The 26,313-nt window shown below is 37.2% G+C and overlaps 1 protein-coding gene across 2 annotated transcripts in view; it reads left to right on the top strand.

Annotated features, from left to right (window-relative positions):
* Positions 1–26,313, top strand: part of LOC150077731 (TAF5-like RNA polymerase II p300/CBP-associated factor-associated factor 65 kDa subunit 5L) — a 157,697-nt gene that overhangs the window by 107,447 nt on the left and 23,937 nt on the right. For both annotated transcript variants that reach the window (XM_090384735.1, XM_090384734.1), the window contains exons 12-13: positions 12,200–12,368; positions 22,862–23,108. In XM_090384735.1, the coding sequence (XP_090240861.1) occupies positions 12,200–12,368; positions 22,862–23,108 (416 nt within the window). The remainder of the gene's footprint in view (positions 1–12,199; positions 12,369–22,861; positions 23,109–26,313) is intronic.

The raw sequence follows: 26,313 nt of genomic DNA, 5'->3' as shown, positions 1-26,313 counted from the left end.
AATAAAGAATTTTCACTGGGCCTCATGTATTGAAAACAAATCTATGGGATACTAAACTAGCAACTCAGCGATTGTTTAAGGAAGTTAGCATTAGCATTAGTAGAGGCATATGATGCAAGAAAGCAAGCTTATGCAGCATTAGCCCAAAAAAAAAAAAAAAAAAACGCTCCCATTTCACCCTTCCGTTCATTCCAAATACCTGTCCAGCTCAGCCTTAAATTTATTTAGGCTATAAACTTCCACAACAAAGCATGGAAGTCTGTTCCACCAACCAACTACCTGCTGGCTAAAGGCAAACTTCCATACATCAATCCTACGTCTATCTTTCCTCAATTTGAATTAATGCCCTCTCAGGTGATTATTCAGAGCAAGAGGAAGAATCACATCAGCATTGAGCATGCTCAAACCATTCAAGGCTTTATACACCTCAATCAGATCACCTTGCAGGTGCCTAGTCTCCAAACACTGTAATCTGCAAAATTTAAGCCTTTCTTCGTAAGATCAACCCTTTGTTCCATTCATTAATCTTGTTGCCCTTCTCTGTACTCGTTCCAAAAGCTCTACATCCTTCTTAAATGAGGCCTCCAGACCTGTATACAGTACTCAAGGTGTGGGTACTGACCATTGCCTTATACAAGGGGATAATCACCTCCTTATCCCTGCTAGAAAAATTCCTGTATATTATTGACAAGACACCATGAGCTACTCTTGCAGACCGTCTGCACTGCTCAAAAAACTGCACATCTGCCTGCACAATTACGCCAGACCCTTTTCGTTCTCTACCACTGTCAGTGTAGTACCACAGAGTTGATACGTTACTCTTGGGTTACTGCTTCCCATATGTAGTACTTTACATTTGTCAATGTTAAACTTCATTTGCCACCTCTGAGCCTATCTGCTAAACTTTTCTAGATCCTGTTACAGCAGCGTACTGTCATTAGTGTCCTTAACAACCCTGCCAACCTTTGTTTCGTGTGCAAACTTGGATATTAAACTTGATATACCATCATCAATATCATTTATAAATACAGAAAACAACAATGGACCCAACACTGAACCCTGAGGGACTCCACTAATAACATTAGTCCATGATGAGCAGTGTCCATTGATTACCACTCTGTCTTCTCTCACTGAACCATCCCCTTATCCATAGCAGCAATTTGCCTCCAATGCCACACTGCTCCAATATGTTAAGCAGTCTTCCATGGGCAACAGTATCAAAAGCCTTTCTAAGATCCAAATATATGATATCAAAGTTATTCCCTGCATCCAGTTCCTTTGTGACCACATCATAGTATCCTATCAAATTGGTCAGGCAAGACTTTCCCTTAACATAACCATGCTGTGTTCTGAGCTATAACTGAAGTTTTGTCTAGATGATACTGCAGTGCTTCTTTAATCAGTGCCTTAAGTTGTGCCTGGATGTATTCAAAATAAATCTGCAGAGTACTAAACTAGTAACTCAGCGATTGTTTAACGCAATTCTGCCTGGATATCTTAAAGGGAAAGATAATAATTATGAATCTCTGGTTTTAACTCAGTTTCTGCAATGTTATCAAGATATGGGCGTGCCTCTGTAGCTAGCCAGGTGGGCAGGAGCGGCAGTACGTAGCACACGCTTCTTGATTAGACCAGGGTTTGAGCCCGTGACCACCAAATACGGAGGATGCAGAAAGGTCAGGGAATGACCACCGCATATCCTTTTAGCAATATGGTCTTAGTTGCTAATGCTCCTAAAAACCAAATAACAACAACAGCAACATCAAGATATGGGCAGCCGAATGTCTTTAAAAATTCAGTTTCTTCATTCCTATCTTTACTTTTTCCCTCAAAATTTGGGGATGTAAGTGATGAGCAATGCAAATGCTTTCTTCAGGAGATATGAATGAGACATAATTTTGCTGTCAGCAGATCAATTTCCTTTAGAATCTGCAACTTTGTATTTTCTCTAGAAATACAAAAATATTTTTTTTTCTTGGCCAGTGTAATCAAGAAAAGAGCATTATTCTTTCCAGTTTATTCATGATTATTTTTTTCTGTTAATTTGTATATTAATGTTGTTTTTATATATCAGTATGCTCACTCAAGCAGAAAGTAATGGGTTGAATGTCTATTTGTAGTGACAGTTCTGAAACCTGAGATGATATCATATTCCAAGGATGTTTTCATGGCAAATGTCAGTTACCATAGCATGTTTTCTTGACTACTGCTGCATAGGCTAGAGTACAAGAACTCTAATAATATCTAGTTTTTTAACTTTTCTGTAAGAATAGGTTGACCAGATTTTAGAGGCCAAATACTGTAGCAAAAGAAATTCTGGAGATTAAAATAATTGAGATGAAATATGCTCTGAAAAAAGAATAATCAAGACATTGCTGACACCCAAAATCAGTGAAATAATAATAACTGTGACACTTTCACAGTTTCATTTTTTGTCATTATGTATACCGATGAGCCAAAACATTGACCAGCCAGTTTTTATGCAAATCGAAGCAACTGCAGGTGAACTACAGTGCATGCGTGGGTCGGGACACGGTATAAAAAACACCTAATACTGAACTCCGTTAATCAGTGTTACCCTTGTTCTTCAGATGGGAATGGCAGCGGACTGAAGCGAGTTTGACAAAGGCCAAATTGTAATGGCCAGACGACAGTTTCATAGCATATCTGAAACGGCACGGTTGGCGGGGTGCTCACAGTCAGCCGTGGTTAGTACCTACCAAAAGTGGTCCGAGGAGGGGGAATCCATGAATCGCCGGAGAGGTGTTAGACGACAACAGCTCATTGATGTTCGAGGTGAGGGAAGGCTCTCCCGGATGGCACGTGGCAACAGAAGGGCAACTCTGGCATAACTCTCTAGTAATTGGAATGCTGCTGACAGGAGTAATGTGTCACAACACAAAGTACATTGAACCCTGCTGAAAATAGGACTTCACATGATAATGGGGACAGTGCCTACAATGGGCACGCAAGAATCGAAACTGGACCTTGAGTGATTGGAAGAAGGCTGCTCTGATGAATCACATTTCTTGTTGCACCATGTGGATGTCCGGGTACGTGTGCATCGTTCACCTGGGGAAGTGATGGTGCCTTGATGCACTGTGGGATGAAAACAAGCTGGTGGCGGTGGTGTCATGTTTTGGGCGATGTTCTGCTGGGATACCCTGGATCCAGTCATCCATGTGTCGGGCACTCTGACATCTACCACCTCCCTAAACATCATTGCTGACCAGGTACACCCTTTCGTGGCAATTGTCTTCGCCTCTGGTGGTGCCGTCTTTCAGCAGGATAATGCACCATGCCACACCGCCCGGATTGTTTGAGACTAGTTCGCTGAACATGAGAAAGATTTCCAGGTATTGCCCTGGTTTCCAAATTCTCCAGATGTCAATCTCATTGAGCCTCTGTGGTTTGTGTTAGAACAGCAGCTCTGATCTGCACCGTCTCAACCACAAACCTTACAGGAGTTAAAGGATCTGCTGGTTACGTTTTGGTACCAGATACCACAAGACACATTTAGAAATCTTGTAGCTTCCATGCCTCACCGGGTACAAGCTGTTTTGGCTGCACATGGAGGGCTAACATATTAGGTAGGTGGCCATAATGTTTTGGCTCATTGGTGTATGGCAATAAAATGACAAAAGCAAATGCCTCGGTATTAGACAAAAATCTTCACTTATACATCCATAAATGAAATTGCATATGTGGATGTCAATTGAAGAGGTCTCTGGAGTCAGGAAGTCAATGATTCATCTATAATGCTACTAAAGCATTGACTCAAATCGATAAAATGCATTTATTAAACAAAAAAAAAACAAAAAACATGTACTGACTGTTTAAACTGTATATTAAAATAAAATAAGATGGTATATAACAAGAATAAATGCAATAAAATATAATATTAAAAGTGCTAAAAAGATCTTTAAAATCACTAAAACCACTAAAACAGGAGCCTTCGGCAGCAGCCGCCTTCATCAGCAATAATGATTGCAGGTTATCTGACAATCTATATATGTACACATATGCCCCAGCAGATCCCCGACACGAACTATGGCACCTAAGCACAGTCCACTTCTTGTGTGTTGGAACCGGAAATGGAACGAATCACTCTAAACCGTTCATCTCTCCTTAGGATAAGGACTTCAAAGAGTGGATGAATGCAACAGTCCTTATCCCTATTAAGACTGTAGCGTCCAGTCGAATATATCCTTAAACTCTCTAGCCATTTCCAGTTCCAAAAGCCATGCACTCTATCCACAATCGCCTCTTCTTTAGCTGTAATGCCATGCCCAGTTTTCGAGGCATGTTCAGCTGCCGCTGAACCAACCCAAGTAATTGGCTGTCTTGAGGGCCCTTTCATGTTCCCCCAAGCAGTGATTCTTCATGCATTAAGAATCTGCAGATAAATGAACCACTAGGTGGCAGTGATCACAGTGTGCTGAAGTGGGATTTACTCAAAGAGGTAACTACCATTAGCGGCGTCTCCGTAGCCAGGTGGGAAGGAGCAGCAGTGCGTAGCACACGCTTCTTGATTAAACCGGGGTTCGAGCCTGTCACCACCAAATGCGGAGGATGCGGAAAGGTCAGGGAATGACCACCCCATGACCCGGAGCAATATGGCCTTAGTTGCTAATGCTCCTTAAAAAACCAAATCATATCATCATATCAACTACCATTAGGGGTAAAGGGAAGGGTTATTGCTGCCGTAAAGGCGACTACGATGGACTGAGACAGTATTTAAATTCTATACAGTGGGACCAACTGATGATGTTACCAACAGCAAATTCAAAATGGGAAGCATTCAAAGAACTTATCTTGGAAGCTACTAGGCTTTACATACCAACTAAGAAATATTGTTCAAGGTTTAGGCCAAAATGGATGTCAGATGAACTAATGAGGCATATGGCAGAGAAGAAAAATGCATGGGATACTTACAAATTAACACATGACACAGAAGCCTATGATAGATACAAGTTGATATGCAACCAAGTTACAAAGGAGGTTAGACAGGCGAAGGCAGATTACGAAAAATCCTTGGCAAGGGATGCAAAGAAAAACAGCAAAGAGTTCTTTACATATGTAAACTCTAGAAGGAAGGGGATGAATCAGATTGGTCCACTTGATATTGATGGGTCAACTGTTGATGATCCTGCTCAGGTAGCTAACAAACTAAATGAATATTTTGCATCGACATTCACACATGAGGAGTTATTCAGCGAGGAGAATGCCAGAGGTGTATTCAACTCTAGTAGTAAACTACAGAATCTTGAAATAACTGGGAGTAAAGTGGAGGAGAAACTGTTGAAGATAAACACAAGAAAGGCACCCGGGGTGGATGGGATCTATCCAGTTATATTAAAGGAGGCAGCAAAGGAAGTAAGCAAACCCTTAGCCATAATTATGAGAGCTTCCTTGGACTCAGGGGAGGTACCCATAGACTGGAAATGTGCAAATGTGACCCCAATTCACAAAGGAGGATCAAAGGCTGACACAAGTAATCATAGACCTGTGAGCTTAACTTCTGTTCCAGGAAAATTAATGGAGGCACTGGTTAAAGAAGCACTGCAAGATCATTTAGACAAGACTTCAGTTATAGCTCGGACACAGCATGGTTTTATTAAGGGGAAGTCTTGCCTGACCAATTTGATTGGATACTATGATGCAGTCACAAAAGAACTGGATGCAGGGAATAGCTTTGATATTATATACTTGGATCTTAGAAAGGCTTTTGATACTGTTACACATGGAAGACTGCTACACAAATTGGAGAAGTGTGACATTGGAGGCAAATTGCTGCTATGGATAAAGGGGTGGTTGAGGGGGAGAAGACAGAGTGGTAATCAATGGACACTGCTCATCGTGGGCTAATGTTATTAGTGGAGTCCCTCAGGGCTCAGTGTTGGGTCCATTATTGTTTTCTGTATTTATAAATGATATTGATGATGGTATATCAAGCTTAATGTCCAAGTTTGCAGACGATACAAAGGTTGGCAGGGTTGTCAAGGGCACTATTGACACTATGTTACTGCAACAGGATCTGGAAAGGTTGAGAAGATGGGCTGAGAGGTGGCAAATGAAGTTTAACATTGACAAATGTAAAGTGCTACACATGGGAAACAGCAATCCCAGAGCAACGTATCAACTCTGTGGTACTACACTGACAGTGGTAGAGAATGAAAGGGACTTGGGGGTGGTTGTGCAGGCAGATATGAAGTTCTCTGAGCAGTGCAGACGGGCTGCAAGAGTAGCTCATGGAGTATTGTCAATGATATACAAGAATTTTTCCAGCAGGGATAAGGAAGTGATTATTCCCTTGTATAAGGCAATGGTCAGGCCACACCTAGAGTACTGTATACAGGTCTGGAGGCCTCATTTCAAGAAGGATGTAGAGCTGCTGGAACGAGTACAGAGAAGGGCAACAAGATTAGTGAATGGAACAAAGGGGTGCTCTTACAAAGACAGGCTTAAATTTTGCAAATTACAGTGTCTGGAGACTAGGCACCAGCGAGGTGATCTGATAGAGGTGTATAAAGCCTTGAATGGTTTGAGCATGCTCAATGGTGATGGGATTCTTCCTCTAGCTCAGAAGAATCACCTGAGAGGGCATAAATTCAAATTGAGGAAAGACAGATGTAGGATAGACGTGCGGAAATTTGCCTTTAGCCAGCGGGTGGTTGGTTGGTGGAAGACTTCCATCCCCTGTAGTGGAGGTTGATAGCCTAAATAAGTTTAAGGCTCAGCTGGACAGGTATTTTGAACGAACAGAGGGGTGAAGTGGAAGTGGGTTTTTTTTTTTTTTTTTTTTGGCTGATGCTGCATAAGCTTGCTTTTTTGCATCAAATGCCTCTGCTAATGCTAATGCTAAGCAATCATGCAGTCTACGTTTCATTTTCCCCACAATCCAGATACTCAATTTAATATACGACCCCACCCCACTATTGTCATTACCTGCAATAGGATCTTTGATTGTGGAGCAGCTGCACACAGTATCTTACACGAACGTAAAATACTAGAAATGGATTCTGAAATGCCTGGATAGTAGGGAATGTTTGCGGTGGCAAGAAGTGTAAAAGCATCCCTGCGACTGCTACTCATATCTCTTAAACACCCGTCAATAATGCTCTGGGGGTAACCACACATTACTAGGTCAACCATAACCCATTTAGTCTCATCGCTCCTCTCCTCAGACGAAGAGCAGTTGGACCCTACCTTTCCCATTAAGGCCTTAACCACACTATTTTTGTGGCAACTGGCCTGAGCAATTTTAAAGTGTGTATTGGCCGAGGCACATAGGTTTTCTGTAAACCTTAGTTTTCAAGTGTCGGCCTTCTCTGTAAACACACACATCTAGGAACAGAAGGGCCCCCTGCTCAACTTCCGAAGTAAACTGAATATAGGGCGAACTGTTATTCATCCAATTAAGTACTTTTGTTTCATATCATCTTTGTATTACCGTGAACCTGTCATCGATATACCTCTTCCACTCCTGTAATGGGTTTAGCGTGAAATTACCATTTCAAGACAGTCGACTAAAGCATGCTAATATGATATGCCAGAGAAAGTTGGCGGGTATCAGGATTGGTAAATTGCATAAAGATTTGATGTATACCAGGAGGTGTAAAGAAATGAGTTCCAGGTGTTTAAGTAAATGTTTGGAATTAGTACATTGGACCAGGGTATCCAGAACAGTGATGGCCAAAGCTGCTCGGATCTCGGATGGATATAGGAAAGGCAAGTGAATAAATATAATAGATTAAGAGAGGAAGCCGTGGGGGAAAGTAATGTAGCCACTCAGGGCAAATTCATTCATAACCTGAGTGACAAGGAGTTAATGAATGAACAGAAAGAATTATTAAGACTCCCCATAGTGGATATAGCAATGGGTATAGAGAGGGCTGTGGCCAATCTACCTGAGGTCACAGCTAATGAGATCCAGATTAGGACGTTGTGCGTGTTAGGTTCAGCATGCAAAGCCTCTTCCAATTTAACAGCTCTGCAAAGAAAGGCATCAGAGGAATTAAAACAAGATGATAGTATTGTGGTACTACATGCGGACAAGGGTAGATCCGCGGTAGTGTTGAACAAAGATGATTATCAGGAAAAGGTCCTTAGTTTATTAAATGATAGGTCTGTGTATAGGATCATTTGTAGGAACCCCCTGGGCGGGCTGGAACAAAGAGTTAACAAATTAGTCCAGAGTTGGCTCAAGGTGGGAAAAATATCCGAGGAGGTTTCCTGGAGGTTGTGTGCATCAGGCTGTCATTTGCCTATATTTTATGACCTGCCTAAAGTGCACAAGGCTGGGGTATCTCTCAGGCCCATTTTGTCATTTGTGGGCAGTCCGACGCATTCGCTATCCAGGTTTTTGGCTGAACTTGTATCCCCCGTTGTGTGGCACTCGGATTACACCATTAAGAACAGCAGGGAGTTTGTGCAGTTCATCCATGCTCTGGAGGTAGAAGAGAGTGAGATTATGGCACCTTTCGAGGTCGTTTCTTTGTTCACATGTATACCTGTTGAACCTGGCTTGGATTGTGTGCGGAAGGCTTTGAGTAGGAATAATACTTTGAAGGATAGGACAGCCCTAAGTGGTGAAGACATTTGTGAAGGTGTTAGTTTATGCTTATCTAGTACCACCATGTTATTTCAAAATGTTATGTATCAGCAGTTCCAAGGAGTGGCCATGGGTTCGCCTATTAGTGCAATTATAGCAAATTTAGCCATGGAAGAGTTCGAAGACAGGATGTTGGGGAGCTCTAGTCCACCCACATTACGGGCGTGGAAGAGGTATATCAATGACAAGTTCACAGTAATACAAAGAGAATATGAAACAGAAGTACTTAATTCGTTGAATAGCAGTTCGCCCTATATTCAATTTACCTCGGAAGTTGAGTGGGGGGGGCCTTCCATTCCTAGATGTGTGTGTGTGTGTGTGTGTGTGTGTGTGTGTGTGTGTGTGTGTACAGAGAAGGCTGACACTTAAACTAAGGTTTACAAAAAACCTGTGTCATGCCCAATGCACACACTTTAAAACTGCTCAGGCCAGTTGCCACAAAAATAGTGTGGTTAAGGCCTTAATGGGAAGGGTGGGTCCCACTGCTCTTCATCCGAGAAAAGGGGCGACGGGACTATAAACGGGGTTACGACTGACCTAGTAACGTGCAGTTACTCCCAGAGCACTATTGAGTGGTGTTTAAGAGACATGAGTAGTAGTCGCAGGGATGCTTTTACACCTGTTGCCTCAGCATACATTCCCTACTATCTGGGCATTTTACGTTTGTGTAAGATACACTGTGTGCAGCTGCCGGGTCGGAGACTGCACACAGTAGTGTCCACAATCAAAGATCCTATTGTGGGTAATGACACTAGTGGGATCATATATGTGAAATTGAGTGTCCGGATTGGGGGGAAACGAAACATAGGCTGCGTGATCGCCTGGGGGAACACGATAGGGACAGCCTTAGCTGAACATGCCTGGGAAACTGGGCATGGCATTACAACTAAAGAAGCCGTGATCGTGGATAGTGCATGGCTTTTGGAACCGGAAATGGCTAGTGAGTTTAAGGATATGTTCATCTGGACCTATAGTCTTAATAGGTATAAGGGCTGTCGCATTCATCCACTCTTTGAAGCCCTTATCCTAAGGACAGATGGAATGTTTAGAGTAGTTCATTCCATTTTCAGCTCCAACGCACAAGAAGTGGACCATGGGCAGGTGCCATAGTTCATGTCGCTGACCTGATGGGGCATATGTATACATATATAGTCAGATAACCTGCAACAATTATTGCTGATGAAGGCTGCTGCCGAAAGCTCCTGTTTTAGTGGTTTTTAGTGATATTAAACATCTTTTTAGCACTTTTTAATTTTATATTTTATTGCATTTTATTCTTATTATATACCATTTTATTTTATTGTAATTTTATTTTAATATATAGTTTATACAGTCAGTACGTGTATTTTTGTTTTTTTGTTTAATAAAGGCATTTTATCGATTTGAGCCAGTGTTTTAGTAGCATCATAGATGAATTATGTGGATGTTTATATTATTGAATTGTTCAAAGTTGGTAGTTTAACAAATATTTAATTAAAAACAAAACCAACACATCAAAATGAACAATGTACTTATCAAATATGAGCAAATCAGTTTTGATTGGCATGTCTGCATGTCAGGCTGGTGGTTAAATTATTTTTTGTGTTATGTGTCACGTGTTTCTTAGGTGGAACTCTGATGAAATGAAAGCAAGTTATAACCCTGAGTAACCTCCAGTCACTTCTTCTTTCTTCAAGAGGAGTGTTTCCATTTACAATGGGTTTCCTCAGCCTACAAGTTATTTCTTGTTAGGAATTTTTTCCCACCATAAAGTGCAGTTCAAGGTGTCTTGGTCGGTTAAGCATCAGGCTGTCATGCACTCCCGTACTCCATCCATCCATGTCCTCCTAGGTCTTCCTCTTCTCCTTCTTCCAGGATAGCCTTTGGATATCTGTTTTCTTGCATCCGTTTTACATGTCCATACCATGTTACTCTGAAGATAAAAATACAGGTAGTTCTCGACTTTATGAGTTAATTCATTCCTGGTAGCGCACGCTCATAAAGCGGGAATTAAATCCCCTAGACCTAATGTTAAAATTAGGGGTTACGTTATCAATAATGAAATTAGTTAGCCAATTAGTTTATGTTTAAACAATGATTGATTCATTCAAAGAAATTAAAATGTAGCCTATAAAATCAACCAAATTTATAATAATAAAGAAATTATTTATGACTTACAAATTTTAAAGAATGTTTATTCTTCATCATCGACTAAATGCACATTTGATGATCACTTATTATTGGCTCGGCACTCGTTGGTTTGTTGCACAAGGAGTCGTCTTCTTCAGAAATGCTTCAAGAGGTGTTTGTTTCCAAGATAATCTTCTATTTTCTTTATAAATTTCAATAGATGCATAAGCATTGTTTAGCGGAACACACAAATTGCAACTAACACGATTTGCACAGAGTAACAAGTTTACGAAGCTTAAAAAAAAAGGAATGAAGAGAAAATTCTGAAAATTTATTTATATTTTTTATATGATTGAAGATTTCAGTAAAGGGGAAACACATTTCACCATAATAATGCAAAAAACCACACAATTCCAGCTATCGGTATTTTTTGCAAATGCAATAACATCGAGTTTACTACCCGTTTATAAAAGCCCAATAAACCAGAAAGTGCAAATTGTTTTTATTGTTTTATGGTCGTGACCTCCAGAAATGTGCTTTAGAAAAATGTCACAAAGGTGTTCAAAATCGGTTCTTATAACAGAACATATGATAATGATGAAAGTGTAGTGCATTTTATTGATTTGAATTGGTAACTAATACAATTTGCACTATAAAAATGACCTTTTAGAGAGTTATATAGTGAAAATTTCAACTTCTGAGATCGTGGAACAAATTACCAAAAAACAATGTGTTATTGGGTTCACATTACAATATTTTCATGATACGATGGTTTCTCTGGAATGGATTAATATCATTTGCAGTATTTATGAATGTTTAGCATTCATTTTTTGCAATTAATGTTCATATTTTCGATTTTGTTGATACTTGATACTTTGGGAGAAAAAAAAAAACTCGTAAACCCCGGAACTCATGAAGCGAGAACTGCCTGTATATAAATATTTTCTAATTCTCATTGGTCATAAATTGTTGTTTGAAATAGTAATATTAGATCTCAGCTAGTATTTAATGTTGATTTATTACAATTACTAGTGGAGCGTTTGAATTTTATGTTCCCTTAAGGAAAAGGCATAAATAGATGGTCTTTCTACATGTACCCAGTTTTGAATATTATGGTTTGTAAATAATAGATTTTATTTCTACTATAAAGACAGTGTGATGAAATTTTTTATAGTTCTGTCTCAAATTAACAGTTTAAAGCTAATCATTATTATGTATTAGGGAAGTATAAAATTTTCAGAATATATATTTAAATAAATGTGGGCTATTAAAATCCTGTAAATAATTCTATATCTCTGAGTGCTCCACCAAAAATGTTAAATTCATAATGAACAAGACAATTAATATTATCAATTTGAAGTGGATTCACAGAAAATAATTAGATATTCTAGCATTGTGCAAAAAAATTGTACTGGGATATAAATGCATAATTTTGACTAATTTTTGTGTGTGTTTTTTTTTTTTTTTTTTTGACAGTGTGTAAAGTTTCATCCAAATAGCAATTATGTTGCAACTGGTTCGAATGATCGCACTGTGCGACTGTGGAGTGTACAAACTGGCCGAATGGTTCGTACATTCTCAGGCCATAGAGCAACCATATTTGCCTTAGCTTTTTCTCCAAATGGACAACTTTTAGCATCAGCAGGTATGTTAAGTATAAAGTAAAACTATAAATTAATTCAAATTGTATAATTGTTTTAAATCATATGCTATTTTCATTTATGTATATCTCCAACCTTTTGCCAACTATGAGCTTCATTAAAAAACAAAATGCAGTAAACTCCTCAAAATCTGGAACCCTCTGAATTGAGCAGTGTTAGATTTTAAAACTTCAGTGTTTTAAAGAGGTATGCCTAGTGGTTTAACAGTTTTAGAGGAGTGGATTTCAATAAATATCAAGCACAAACAACAACTTTTTTCACATCTGTAAAAATTATAATGACTATTTTGTCCTTTCATTTGTTTTTTGAGCAGTAGTATCTAAACTGTAATGATCTTAATTCTCACAGAAAAACAAAGAATTTGCCTTTGTAACAGGTTCCCTAGTATTACACTACTTTCATCAGTTACTTTCAGCTATACTAGAACTGTGAAAACTGATTTTGCATGCAGGTGTAAACAGTTCTTTCCACCTGTTCTGTCTGCATGTTGTCACTAGAGACCACTTGCTGTCTGATGAGTTACCAATTAGTCCTGAAACAGGCTGTCATAACAGACTCATCTTTTGCACAAATGGCCAGTTAACCATTTTACAGGGCTATCTTTTTGAAAGTAGTACCCTAGTGGTAACTTGTTGCAAAGGCAAGTTTGTTCTGCTGTAGAACTAAGACCATTGCATTTTTACAGTTAAAATCTTTCGGGCTGCAAAAACAGATTAAAGGATAGGATAGTCCCACAAACTTCTTATAAAGAAAGAAATGTCATTCTTTTCTGCATGGATTCTTAAAAACAAATGTGATCATTGAAACAAGTGCTGAATTGCTTTCTTAATATTTCTGAATTATAAAATATTGAATTTTTTTGTAAAACGTACTGAGTTTACAGAGTTTACAGTATCTGGTGAACTGCATATATGATAGCAGTGTGGAAGAAATTTTCAAAAAAGTTTTGATTTATCTGCATTTCTTGGTATTTTTCATTATGTATTAGTAGTAGCAAATGATGCAATGAAGTAAGCTTATACTACAGTATCAGCCACTCCCACATCACCTGTCCGTTTAATAATTCATCTAGTTCTTAAATTTATTCAAACTAACTTCTGGCTGAAATTACTGAAAGCAGATTTCTGTATGCTTTTGAAACCCTGGAGCACTCCACTAATAACAGTAGTCCAAGAAGAGCAATTCCCATTGATGACCACTTTCTGTCTTCTCCTACGCAACTATCCCTTTTCCAATAGCATTAACTTACCCCTGATGCCACACAGCTCCAATTTGTACATCAGTCTTTTATATGGTGTCAAAAGCTTTTCTGAACTCTTTAAGTATATGATATTAAAATTGTTTTTTGTTTCCAATTCTTTTGGTATTATTTGGTATATAAATAGGAATCAGTGAGTTTATATACCCATTTGGAAGCAACACAGCTTTCAGACTTCTACTTGAACTGTTTATGAGAAGACATCACTGTTCTGCATTGTTCCAACTAATACTAGTTTCTTCATAAAGACCAATCAAATGAAAACTATGGTGCGGGGATTCTGAATGTTTTGTTCTGTATGCAGAAGTCTGGTAGCCAAGATTCAGTAGATTCCACTCTTTTAAACAAGTCAAGAGCTTTGCATTGAATTTGTTTAGACCCATATCATTCACCAAGTCATCTGATTCTTTTTTGATCAAGGAAATTTGGCCCTTTACTTGTACAGACTGCCAATTCTGAAGACTTCTCAAGAAGGCAGATTGGAATGGTTATGTTTCATTGCTTGGCACTAGAGCAATAGAGAATGGTATGTTGGGATATGCTACAGACTTTTAAACTTTGATATATTTGCCACACAAAAGTAGTAGTCATTGTAGTGATTTGTTGCTCTCTCCATGTTCCAGGTATGATTGGTGGAATATGCTTCCATCAGGTGTTGTAGAGGTGGGTAGTTTGAATAAATTCAAGAACTGGGTAAACCATTAGAGGGAATAGACAGGTGAAATGGGAAGTTTTGTGAAATTTGGTGAAATTTTTGCTAATGCTGTATAAGTGTGCTTTCTTGCATCATTTGCCACTACTACTACTACTAATAATAATAATAATAGTAAAAGGCATATGAGGTGTGATCAAAAAGTTTGGAAACTGAATTTGTATTTGGGAGATGATGAAACTTACCTGCTATTCAGGTGGAGATGTCCTTTCAAAGAACTCTCCTTGACACTGTATACATGAATTTTTCTTGTCTGCAACTTCTGGAAACATTCCTGATAAGTATCTTTTGGAATTGCTAATAGCTCCTGTGTTTCAATCTGAATAATTTCCTCAGTTGTTGCAAATCTGTGACCTTTCACAGGGGCAGATAAATACAATGAGTGTGGTTGGGGGACCATAGTGATGCACTGCTTCGCAATAAATTCATGAATGGAAAGTACCAAGTGAGGAAGGGAATTGTCATTATGCAAGTGCCAATTCCTTGAAGCACACTTTTTCAGCCATTTTCTCTAAAGTGCTCAATCATTATAGAACTGTTTTGTAGCATTTCTGGTACTTAAGACATGCAAGACAAATTCATAAATAAACAGTGCCCTATGAGTCAGAAAAATATCATTGGCATGATCTTCACTTCTTGGGAAATATGGGTCTTCCATTGATGTTCCAGTAATGATGGAAGAAACCAAAGTGTAGGTCAGCAACAGCATATTGACAAACATCCTAATGTGCCAGAACTTGTTGCTGCGTGATCATCAGTGACAATGCAAGGCACAAACTTGGCTGAAACATGCTGCATTCCCAAATCTTGTGATAAAATCACTAGATATGGGAATGAAAAAAAATCACTAGGTCTTGTAATAAAATCAAATCTTGACCAGAGCAGCAAAGCAAAGGGCTCAAAGTAGGAGTGCTATGGCTTGGGGGAGAGCTGAGGGAGGTTTTCCTCTAAATTGCAGCCTTACAAAATGTACTACTTGTTTGGTGTTTGCAGATCTGGAGTGGGACATGCTATAGCCAAGAGGGATGTTTTTGTGAGTGTGTTCAGTGTAAACAGAGTGGATGCCCTTGAAGGAATTAAATTGGTGCCTCATCAGTCTCTCAGCTTTCCACCTTAATGCCATAGCTTACACATCACACAATACAGGAGCAACCACCAAGGCAGAATACACTGATCCCATAGGAGGCGGTTATTGTTGGTGATTCTGTTGGGAAATATATTGTGGAATAGGACTAGGGTAAGTCTGCCAGAGGCAAACGTTGATATCATATTTTAAAATCACAAAAGGTGATATTGTTGTACACGTTGGGGCTGATGGAATTAGGAGTAAGATATCTGAGGACTTACTTAATAAGTATAGGGCAATGTTGGATAAAACTCATGAGTTAAGGTTAAATTTTAGCATGTTTGCAATTCTGCCTACACACAAAAGGAAGTAGTACATGATGAGAACCTTCTTGACCAATTTTGTCCTGGAGAGACTGTGCAAGGCTCATGGTGTAGAATTTTTCTCAGCTTGGTTTCTGCTTGTTAACAGGAGACACTGCTTCTACAGGGATAGGGTACACTTAAATAGAAAGGGTGCAAGAATATTTGCTTATAGTATACTGTCAGGGCATTGTTAGGTGGGTTGGAAAACTGCTAAATTGTGGGGAATACACAGAATAATAGATTAACTATAGCTGCAGTGAAAGTGGTTCTTGCACTGCTTCTGTTAGAACATGCAGCAGTTTGGAAAGCAAGGTACCGGGGATGGATTTCAAGGCTTATGTTATAGTAACCAAGAAAATACACAGGCTGTGTTTAGAGTAGCTAAGAGTAAGAACAGGTGTGTGTGTATAATTGCATGTACACCAGTGCTAGGAGCATTGTAAATAAATTTGATGAATTTGAAGTGCTGGTTGAGTCATCAAATGCAGACATTGTTGGGATATCAGACATAGTGTCACTCAGATATAAGGGATGCAGAATTTTAATATGGTGAGTATAATGTATATAGAAAGGACAGACAGAACAGGAGGGGGGGGGGGGTATGCACTTTGTTAAGAAGTACAAAATCTGAGGCAGTGCATTTAGTTGACACAGGTGGCCAATGCAATGCTCAGTCAGTTTGGTATGACAAGTACTGGGAAAATAAAAATAAGAATGGGATTGCATTATAGGCCTGATGACTGTGATGAGTACAACAAACAACTATACAGAGAAATGGAGTGGGATAGTAATTTAGAATGTCTTATAATGGGTGATTTTAACTTTCCAGATGACTGGAACTTGTGGTTTGGTAACTCAAACACTAGAAAGACGTGGATTTATTGGATGATTGTTTTCTACAGCAACAGGTTAGAGAGGCAAGAGAGAGCAATATACTTGATCTGATTATCAATGGTGATTCCACATGCAAGACTCTCTACATAAAGGCGCCTCTGTAGCCAGGTGGGCAGGAGCAGCAGTGCATAGCACACACTTCTTGATTAGGCCGGGGTTCGAGCCCATGACCACCACATATCCCTGGAGCAGTATGGCCTTAGTTGCTAATGCTCCTGAAAACCAAATAATAACAACTATACATGAAAGAATCACTAAGTGACAGTGATCACAGTGTATTAATTTGGGATTTACTTAAGATATAATTACCATTAATGTTAAAGGGAAGGGTTTTTGCTTTCACAAAGGAGAATATAGTGGGATCAGCAGTGTTACCAACAATCGGTTCTAAATTAGAAGCATTCAGGGATAATCATAGAAGCTGTTGGCTTTTCATACCAACTAAGAACTGTTGTTTAAGGCAGTGGTTTTCAACCGGGGTGCTGCAACAACATTCCAGGGGTGCCGTGTAATTTGGGTTTAAGTTACTTAAACTTATTATTTTTAATTTATATATTTATTTCATTATAAAAAGGTGTACAGTATCTTTTTAATTTTGTGGTGATCTATAATTGATGTTTACTTAGTACCTCTATATAAAGAATAAAATTATATACTGTATATATATATAATTCGTATTATGAAATGTACTTTTTGTAATTATATTATTGTAATAAATATCATATAACATATATATATTTACAGAGAGAGAATCGGATCTAACAGGCAGAAAATTGATTTTCTGCCTGTTAGATCCTCAAAATAAAATAAATTACTTAGGGGTGCTGTTATTAAAAAAAGGTTGAAAACCACTGGTTTAAGGCATATAGACCAGACGGATGTCAGATGATATAATGAGACATGTGGCAGAGAAGATATATGCATGTGATGTATATAAATTATCAGGTGATACAGAAGCCTATGGTAGATATAAACTAGTCTGCAATCAAGCCACAATGGAGGTTATGAGAAATCTTTGGCAAAGGATGCAAAGAAAAAATGAAAGACTTTTTTTAGTTATGTAAACACTAGAAGGAAGGGGATGAATCACATTTGCCCACTTGATATAGATGTTTTAACTGTTGATGATCCTGCTCAGGTTGCTGACAAATTGAATAGGTATTTTGTATCAACATTTACACATGAGGAATTCTTTAGTGAAATTGATGCCAGAAGTTTATCAAACTTTAACTGGGAGATAAATGATTTTGTGATAACTGAGAGGAAAGTGCAAGAGAAATTGTTCAAGTTAAATTTAAAAAAGGCACTTTAGGTGAATGAAATCTGTCCGATTATATTAAGTGAGGCACCGAAGGAGGTCAGTAAACCCTTAGCCATAATTATGAGAGGATCTTTAGATTCAGGGAGGTCGCTGTAGACTGAAGATATGCAAATGTTTCTCCAATTCACAAAGGGGATCAAATGGTGACATGAGTAATTATAAACCTGTTAGCTTAACTTCTCTTCCAGGGAAAATAATGGAGTCACTGGTTAAAGAAGTAATGCAGGACCATCTAGACAGGAGTGCAGTTATATTTCAGTCAGAGCATGGGTTTGTTAAGTGGAGATCTTGTCTGACCAATTTGATTGGATACTATAATGCAGAACAAAGGCACTGGATTCAAAAAATAATTTTGACATCTTATACTTAGATTTCAGGAAAGATTTTGATACTGTAGTACATAAAAGACTGATGTACAAATTGGTGTGGTGTGGCATTAAGGGCAAATTACTGCTATGGATAAAGGGATGGTAGTTATCAATGGACACTGCTCTTTGTGGACTAAAGTTATTAGTGTAATTTCACAGGGTTTGGTGCTGAGCCTATTGTTTTCTGTATTAATGATATTGAAGAAGGTATATCAGGCTTAATGTCTAAGTTTGCAGATGATACAAAGTTTGGCAGGATTTTTAATAACAGTATGCTACTTCAACAAGATCTAGTAAAATTATGTAGGCAGGCTGAAAAATGGCAATAGTGGGAAATGAAAAGGACCTGGGGTAATTGTTTAGTCAGATATGAAGTTCTCTAAGCAGTGCAGACATGACAACTCATGGAGTCGATGATATGCTGGAATTTTGCTATAAGCAATAAGGAGGTGATTATCACATCATATTACACAATGGTCAGACCACATCTTGAGTACTGGAGGCCTCATTTTAGGGTGGATGTAGAGTTTGCTTGAATGGGATAGAGAGAGAAGGACGATGAAGCTGGTCAGAACAAAAAGGGTGCCCTTACCAAAAAGGCTTGAGTTCTGCGAGTTGCAATGGCTGCAGAGACTATGCACCTGCAAGGTGATCTGATTGAGGTGTTTAAGGTCTTGAATGGCTCAAGCAAACCCAGTGCTGATGGGATTCTTCCTCTTGCTCAGGCTATTCACATAAAGGGGCATAAATTCAAATTGAGGAATGATGGTTTCAATATAGATGTGCAGAAATTTGCTTTCAAATGGGTGGTTGATTGTCGTTATTAGCCTCCATCAGTTGTTGTGGAAGTAGATAGTTGGAATAAATTCAATAAAGAACTAGACAAACCATTGGAGGGAATTAATAGGTAAAATTGGAATTTTTTTGGGCTGATTCTGTATAAACTTGCTTTCTTGCATCAGTTGCCACTGTTAATACTAATGGTATTTCCAATTAATTTCTCTTCACCTGGTCAATTTTACATTGCATTTTCTAGAGCAACTGCTAGAGTTTTTGAATAAAGATGATACACACTTATGCCTATGTAGACTTAGACCTCCCTCACAGATGGTCTACAAAAATATCTAGAGACAGACTCACTTTTACATCTCTATAAGGCATTAATTAGATTGCAACTTGATTATGGACCTCTGGTATTTGCCTCAATCAGGAAAGTGTTTTGCAACAACTTAATACAATTCAGGCTCTTTTGATAGCTCTTGGAGCTCATAGAACCTCCTCAGTGCACAGTTTTTATATTGAAGCTAATGAACCCCATTATCTCTTAGAAGGCAAACACTCATATGTCTATATGCTGTAAAGATATTGGCTTTCCTACTCATCCAAGTTGTAATTATCTCTTCGATCCTCAGTGGTTTCCTTTCTATGAGACAAAGCTTAGAGAGCCTCACCCTGCAAGTCTTTGCCTGAAACACAGCTGCTTAACTGGAAATTGGATTTCAGTCACACCCATCGGGATACTTACTTACCAGATCTGCCATGGTAGACTCATTTCTCACTGGGATGACTCTATCAGTGGGAAAGAATAATTTACCAGCCCATAGTTTCTAACAAATGCATGCTGCACATATTTCAGACAATTCCTATAAATGCATAATATACACCAATGGTGCACAAACTATATTGGTGCAGCAGCCATTTTTCCTTCCTTTATAGACAGTATTTCACATTCCTCTGGAATGTAGCATACTGACAACTGAGTTGTATGCAATCCAGCTTAGCCTTAATAAAAATCTGCGGTGTTTCTTTATGGCTGGCCATAATTTGTACAGATTTCCTCAGTGCATTATTGACTATTAGAAATGAACTTTCCTCTTCCCTTCTGATATTACACACCAAAAGTTGCCTTTACCACTGTAAAGAAATAACACTCTGCTGGATACTAGGACAATCTAGTATTCTGGAAAATGAAACAGCAGAGCAGAATGCAAAACAAACTGACCATTTGTTGCCATCCTGTTCTCTATGTGAATTTTAAGACCACAATCCAAAAAAAAAGCACGCAATCTTGAATGGATATAGATTTGGAGAGAACATACTTGTAACAAACTCCATCAAATTAAAACTAAAGTGGATAAAATGGATTTCTAGCTCCCACTGAATCAGACAAGAGAAAGTTGTTAGCACATTTACAGATTGAACACAGTTATCTTAGTCATTTCCATTTATTTTTGTGTGAAAGTCTACCTCAGTGCACTTCAAATAAAATCCAGCTCACTGCCAAGCATATCTTAATTGACTTTCCCTGTTACTCTAATATCAGGTCTAGTACTTTACAGACTCTTCCAAACCTACAGGCCGCTCTATCACTACAGTGTCTAGGAAATGCAGTAAATTTTACAGAGCTTTTTTCTTCCTTAGACAGATCAAACTTTATCACTGCATTTAATTAACATCAACGTTGCTACTCATAATCCTATATTGAAGTGAATCATAGAGACACCTTTAGGCCTTAGCTGCTGTTGTGTCATTAAGCCTCAATCACGTCACTATAGCTCCTGAAAATGAAACATGTAGAGGCAGATGTTATGAAAGGCTTTAAGCCTTTTTTATTTGAAATTTAACTGCTATATTTTTGATTGTAATATGTAATAAATAAATAAATTTTCCGATCTGTTTATACTCTGGGATGTCCACACAGTCAGAAGAGTTCACAAGATAGAGGGAATATAAGAAACAGCACTGTATTTAGTAGTTATGGGTTTGAACCCCAGTCACTCAAACATGTATTGCCTGACTACTCGACTATGGTGGCCTTATTATAGCTTATTGGCAGTAAAAAAAGTCATTTCTGAATATTTGTATGCAGCCACATTATAAATTTTTAATAGTTGAGGTTTGAAAATTGTCCTTTTTTTCCAATTAAGTTACAAAGTGATTGGATGTCACCTCTATAACCCACAAAAGTGACATTTCAGAATTTTACTTCAATGTTGTTAAACAAGATAAAAAAAGAGCAAAAAAATGTTCATATGCATTAAAAGTCTAATGGGATGTGTCAGACATCTAGCAACCACCCATGACCATGGCATGAGAAGCCTAGTGCTTGATATAGGGGGCACCTCCGTAGCCAGGTGGGCAAGAGCAGCAGTGCGGAGCACACGCTTCTTGATTAGACTGGGGTTAGATCCTGTGACCACCAAATACGGAGCAGAATGCAAAACAAACTGACCATTTGTTGCCATCCTGTTCTCTATGTGAATTTTAAGAACACAATCCAAAAAAAAAGCACGCAATCTTGAATGGATATAGATTTGGAGAGAACATACTTGTAACAAACTCCATCAAATTAAAACTAAAGTGGATAAAATGGATGCAGAAAAGTCAGGGAATGACCACCACATATCCCCAGAGCAATATGTCTTTAGTTGCTAATGCTCCTAAAAACCAAATAACAACAACAGCTTGATATAGGGTTAAATTTTAGGCATGTTCCCATATACATGCTAAGCACCTACTATCTTTGCCGTGTCCATTTGTCTGTCTCTGTCTACTTGTAACAGCTTGACTCCCAGTGGATGTATTTTCATAAAATTTTGTATTCAGTTCTTTTGGAAAGATTTGTCAAGCCATCCCAAATTTCATTAAAATGAGGCAAACAAAAATCCAGCAATTATACCTTTTTTCCATACAGTTTATATGGGAAAAAGAAATTCATAGATTAAACATGATTTTAATGCAATATTGTTGCACAAGCTTGCACACTTCATATGTATTGTTATGTAAGACTTGCAAATGTGGTGTCACTTGTGAAGAGAGATACGTAAAAGAAAGTATATGGGAGAAGAATGATAAATATTATAATGATTGTAATTAAACAGAATGACTAACACATGACTTTTTTGGTGTAGTGGGTTCACCAAAAAGTTTATCACATGAGGTATACTTTTGTTGAATTGTGTTGCAGTTATTGGTATTTTTGGAAACAAGAGACAAGAAATGGTTTAAATGGTGTTCTGTATAATTCTCTCATTTATTCTGACCTTATATATAAGATATTAAATATTAAAGATATTAGATATCTTTTTTTAATTTTAAAAATTTTTTTAATATATTTTAATATCTAAAATATTAGATATTAAAAACAATCAACAATGCAGATTTAAATTGAAGACCAAATAAGTTGCCAGCACACCCACTCCTAGTTTAACAGCATTTTAAGTTGAAAAATGTTTTGCATGCTTGATGCTAGCATAAATTATTATTATTATTTTTTTTATTTATTTACTTTTTCAAACAGATTGCATGTGTTTTTCATCATGAAGTTTGAAAGCATTCTTTAGGAAATTGGCCTCATCCTTGATGTCAACTACTTTGGTCACAGTTGTAATCAATTTTTTGAATAAGGGAAATATTGCTTTTTTTGAGAAATATTGCTAAAGATTTAAAAAATTGCAGTTGCATCTTTTTTTTTTTTTTTTCTCTCTCAATAGGTGAAGATAGGAGAATAAAAATTTGGGATATAGGCTCAGGTTCGCAAATAAAGGAACTCAGAGGACACACAGAAACTGTATATACAATGTGTTTTAATGGAGACAATTCTGTACTGGCCTCTGGAGGCTTTGAACATACCCTCCGTTTATGGGATGTAAGGAGAGGTGTAAGTCATAGTAGTACAAGTGGCACTAGCAACTCGCAGGCCATAATTTCATCAGGTGGGCCTGCAACTACTACACCAATGTGAGTATACTCAAATTTCTAATACAGTATATCCTTGTTAATTCTGTATCTGATTCTTAAAAATATAAAGTATTTTATATTTGCTATTTTTCACCAACCTGTGATATGGGATTTATATGCATTTTAGTATGGATTATTTCATATACGTATACCATAAAATTTGGTCTCCATTTGGTCCTGTAACTTGTGAATAGCTTATCTAATTTGAAAAGCCTGCAGAAACTGTACTGGAAAACATCATTTTACTGAAAATTTGCTAGTGGATTGCATATAGCAGGGGTCACCAACTTAATTTATGATGCGATCTACTTTTTTTATTCAAAATGTGCCGCGATCTACCATCTCAAGAATTTCATTGCACATGGTTAAAAAAAGTTAATCAGCACATATTGAAAAATGTTCAATTTTTCAACAAGATTAGTGAATGGAACAAAGGGTTGCCCTTACGAAGAAAGGCTTAAGTTTTGCAAATTACAGTGTCTGGAGGCTAGGCACCTGTGGGGTGATCTGATTGAAGTGTATAAAGCCCTTGAATGGTTTGAGCATGCTCAATGCTGATGGGATTCTTCCTCTTGCTCAGAATAATCATCTGAGAGAGCATAAATTCAAATTGAGGAAAGACAGTTGTAGGATAGATGTGCAGAAATTGCCTTTAGCCAGCGGGTGGTTGATTGCTGGAACAGACTTCCATCTGTCGTTGTGGAAGTTGATAGCTTAAATAGATTCAAGGCAGAACTGGACAAACATTTGGAGTGAGTGAATGGGTGAAATGAGAAGGGGGTGTGTTTTTTTTTTTTTGCTGATGCTATACAAGCTTGCTTTTTTGCATCATGTGCCCTTGCTAATGCTAATGTTGTTTATAAATTTTAAAATTAAATACAATTCAGAATTCTCTTTTAAATTCATACATATTTAAATTTTTAATTTATGTGACAATTGTGTCTTTATGTCATCTGCCAAGGTTTCAAAATTGGGGTTATACTGTGGAACCAAAACAGGAATTTAAAAGTTCATACCATTTTTTTACATTTGGGTACTTTTCTGCAAACATATTTCTAAAAGTCTTTTTCTGATGATCTGGCTTTTAGGAAGATATCATTTCAAAATATAATTATTTCATTTTCAAGTAATATTTTCTCCATGTGAAAAATCTCGGCGATTTTTTTTTTTTTTTTTTTTTTTTTCTGCAGTTTGTTTTGTATCTAAGTCAACATTAAATGGATAAGAAATATATTGAACAATGTCTTCAATTTTAAAATCAGATTCAGTGATTTTAAAACTCAATTGTTTTAAAATCACTGAATCTGGTTTCAAAATCATCCACAACTTTCTCAATTTTAGAAACATATTTCTTGCTATTAAATTCAAAAACAGGATATTTTTCCAAATCATCTTGCATATTTGCAAAATGATCGGATTTTTTTTTCTTCGAGTCCTTAGCTATTGCCAAAATTTGATATTTATATGCAGAAATACTACTAATCACATTTTTATGATTAGTAGTATTTCTGTAAATAAAACCACATTTTTTATTTTTTATTTGTAATTCCAAATTCAGATCACTTAATTTCTTGGTAAAATCTGCCAAAAGAGGCAGCTCACACAATCACTCCATATCTTGTAGCTGTTGATAATCATCTCCCTTTGATCAACAAATTTTTTAATTTCATTCAGTAAATTTCAAAATTTCTGTAGAAACTTACACCGACTCAGCCACCTTACATCTGTGTGTAATATCAGATCTGGTTCATTTTCATCGAGTTGCATTTTGAAAATTCTCCTTTGAAGAGATTGTCAATTTTGAAAGCTATGTCCACGACAATTTTAGTATTTAATCTTTTGCTAGCTAACGCTTGTTGGTGGATGATACAGTGGTAACTCAAAAAATCTAGGAATTCATCATCCTTTTGGCACAGTGCGATGAATCCGTTAAGATGCCCCGTCATTGCTTTAGCTTCATCTGCTGTTAATGATATGAGCTTAAATAGTGGTAATTTAATTTTTTCAATAAAATTTTTGAATGTGTTAAATATATCAACACCTCCAGTTCTTTCTTTCGAGGAAACCATACCCAGCAGTTCTTCTTTAGTGGCAGAATCATCAAAAGCCATATGAACAAAAACGAGCAATTGAGCTGTATCACTGACGTCTGTAGATTCATCCACTATTTGACACACTATGCTCTCCACAACGTAACTGCATGAATTTTCACTAGACAAGCATAGCAGTTGAGTGGCGAAAAGAGTAGTCACATAGTTCAACAGATTTGCAATCAATAACATTTAGATTTTGACTAATCTATTTTATATATATTCAAGTGGTTTGTAAGCTATCATTTTTATTGTAATTGTTCTCAAATACTTGCCTACCTTGTGCAGGCTGCAAAGATAAAGCAGTAAATAAATATTTTTTTTGTATTGACATTTCTAAGTGTGGGTAGTTTCTGCCCGTATTCCATATCTGGCTATACAGCCAGTGGGAGGTGAAGTTAGGTAAGTACTTAGGACAGCAATAGACACTCCTGCCCTTGTATTGCACTAATAGCTCAGAGTGTTGAAAAGATTTAAGGGGAAGAATAGCAAATAGAATATGATTGTAGAAAATACAGTTGGTGCTCAGGGAATCCGGGTTTGCAAGTTCCCGTCCATATTAGTAATGGCCCTGGATTAGGTAGGTATTTGGAATTTGGAGTTATCTTTGTCTCTTTGTGTAACCAAATATTTTTTATGTCTACTCTTAAATCTACCATCAACTATTAACAATAATAACCTCACTAGCCTTAAGAGCTCAATTTTTTGCAATTTTAAAATATTAACCACATCAATTTTATGTTCTGAATAGTATTTACCATAATAGCCTCACTAGCATTAAGAACTCAATTTTTATTAAAATCTAAAATTTAAAATATTCACTATAAAACTAAAGTTCTGATTAGTTTGATAATAATAGACTTACTAGCTTTAAGAACTCTTATTATTTTTTTTTTTTTTATACAATTTACTATCAAACTAGTGTTCTGAATAGTTTTATATTCCTAGATTTATTAGCTTTAAGAATTTAATTTTTTAAAAATGTTAATTTTACAATATTAACCATCAAATTTGCTTTCTGAATAGTCTCTCTAGCCTTGAGGATTCAATTTTTATATATGTTAAATTTAAAGTTTAAAATATTAACCATCGTACTTACTTTCTGAGTAGTTTTA

This window comes from Mastigoproctus giganteus, chromosome 11 (genome assembly GCF_048544385.1).
Source record: "Mastigoproctus giganteus isolate SK-2022 chromosome 11, ASM4854438v1, whole genome shotgun sequence".
Classification (NCBI taxonomy): Eukaryota; Metazoa; Arthropoda; class Arachnida; order Uropygi; family Thelyphonidae; genus Mastigoproctus; species Mastigoproctus giganteus.
This window is presented reverse-complemented; position numbering and strand designations above follow the sequence as displayed.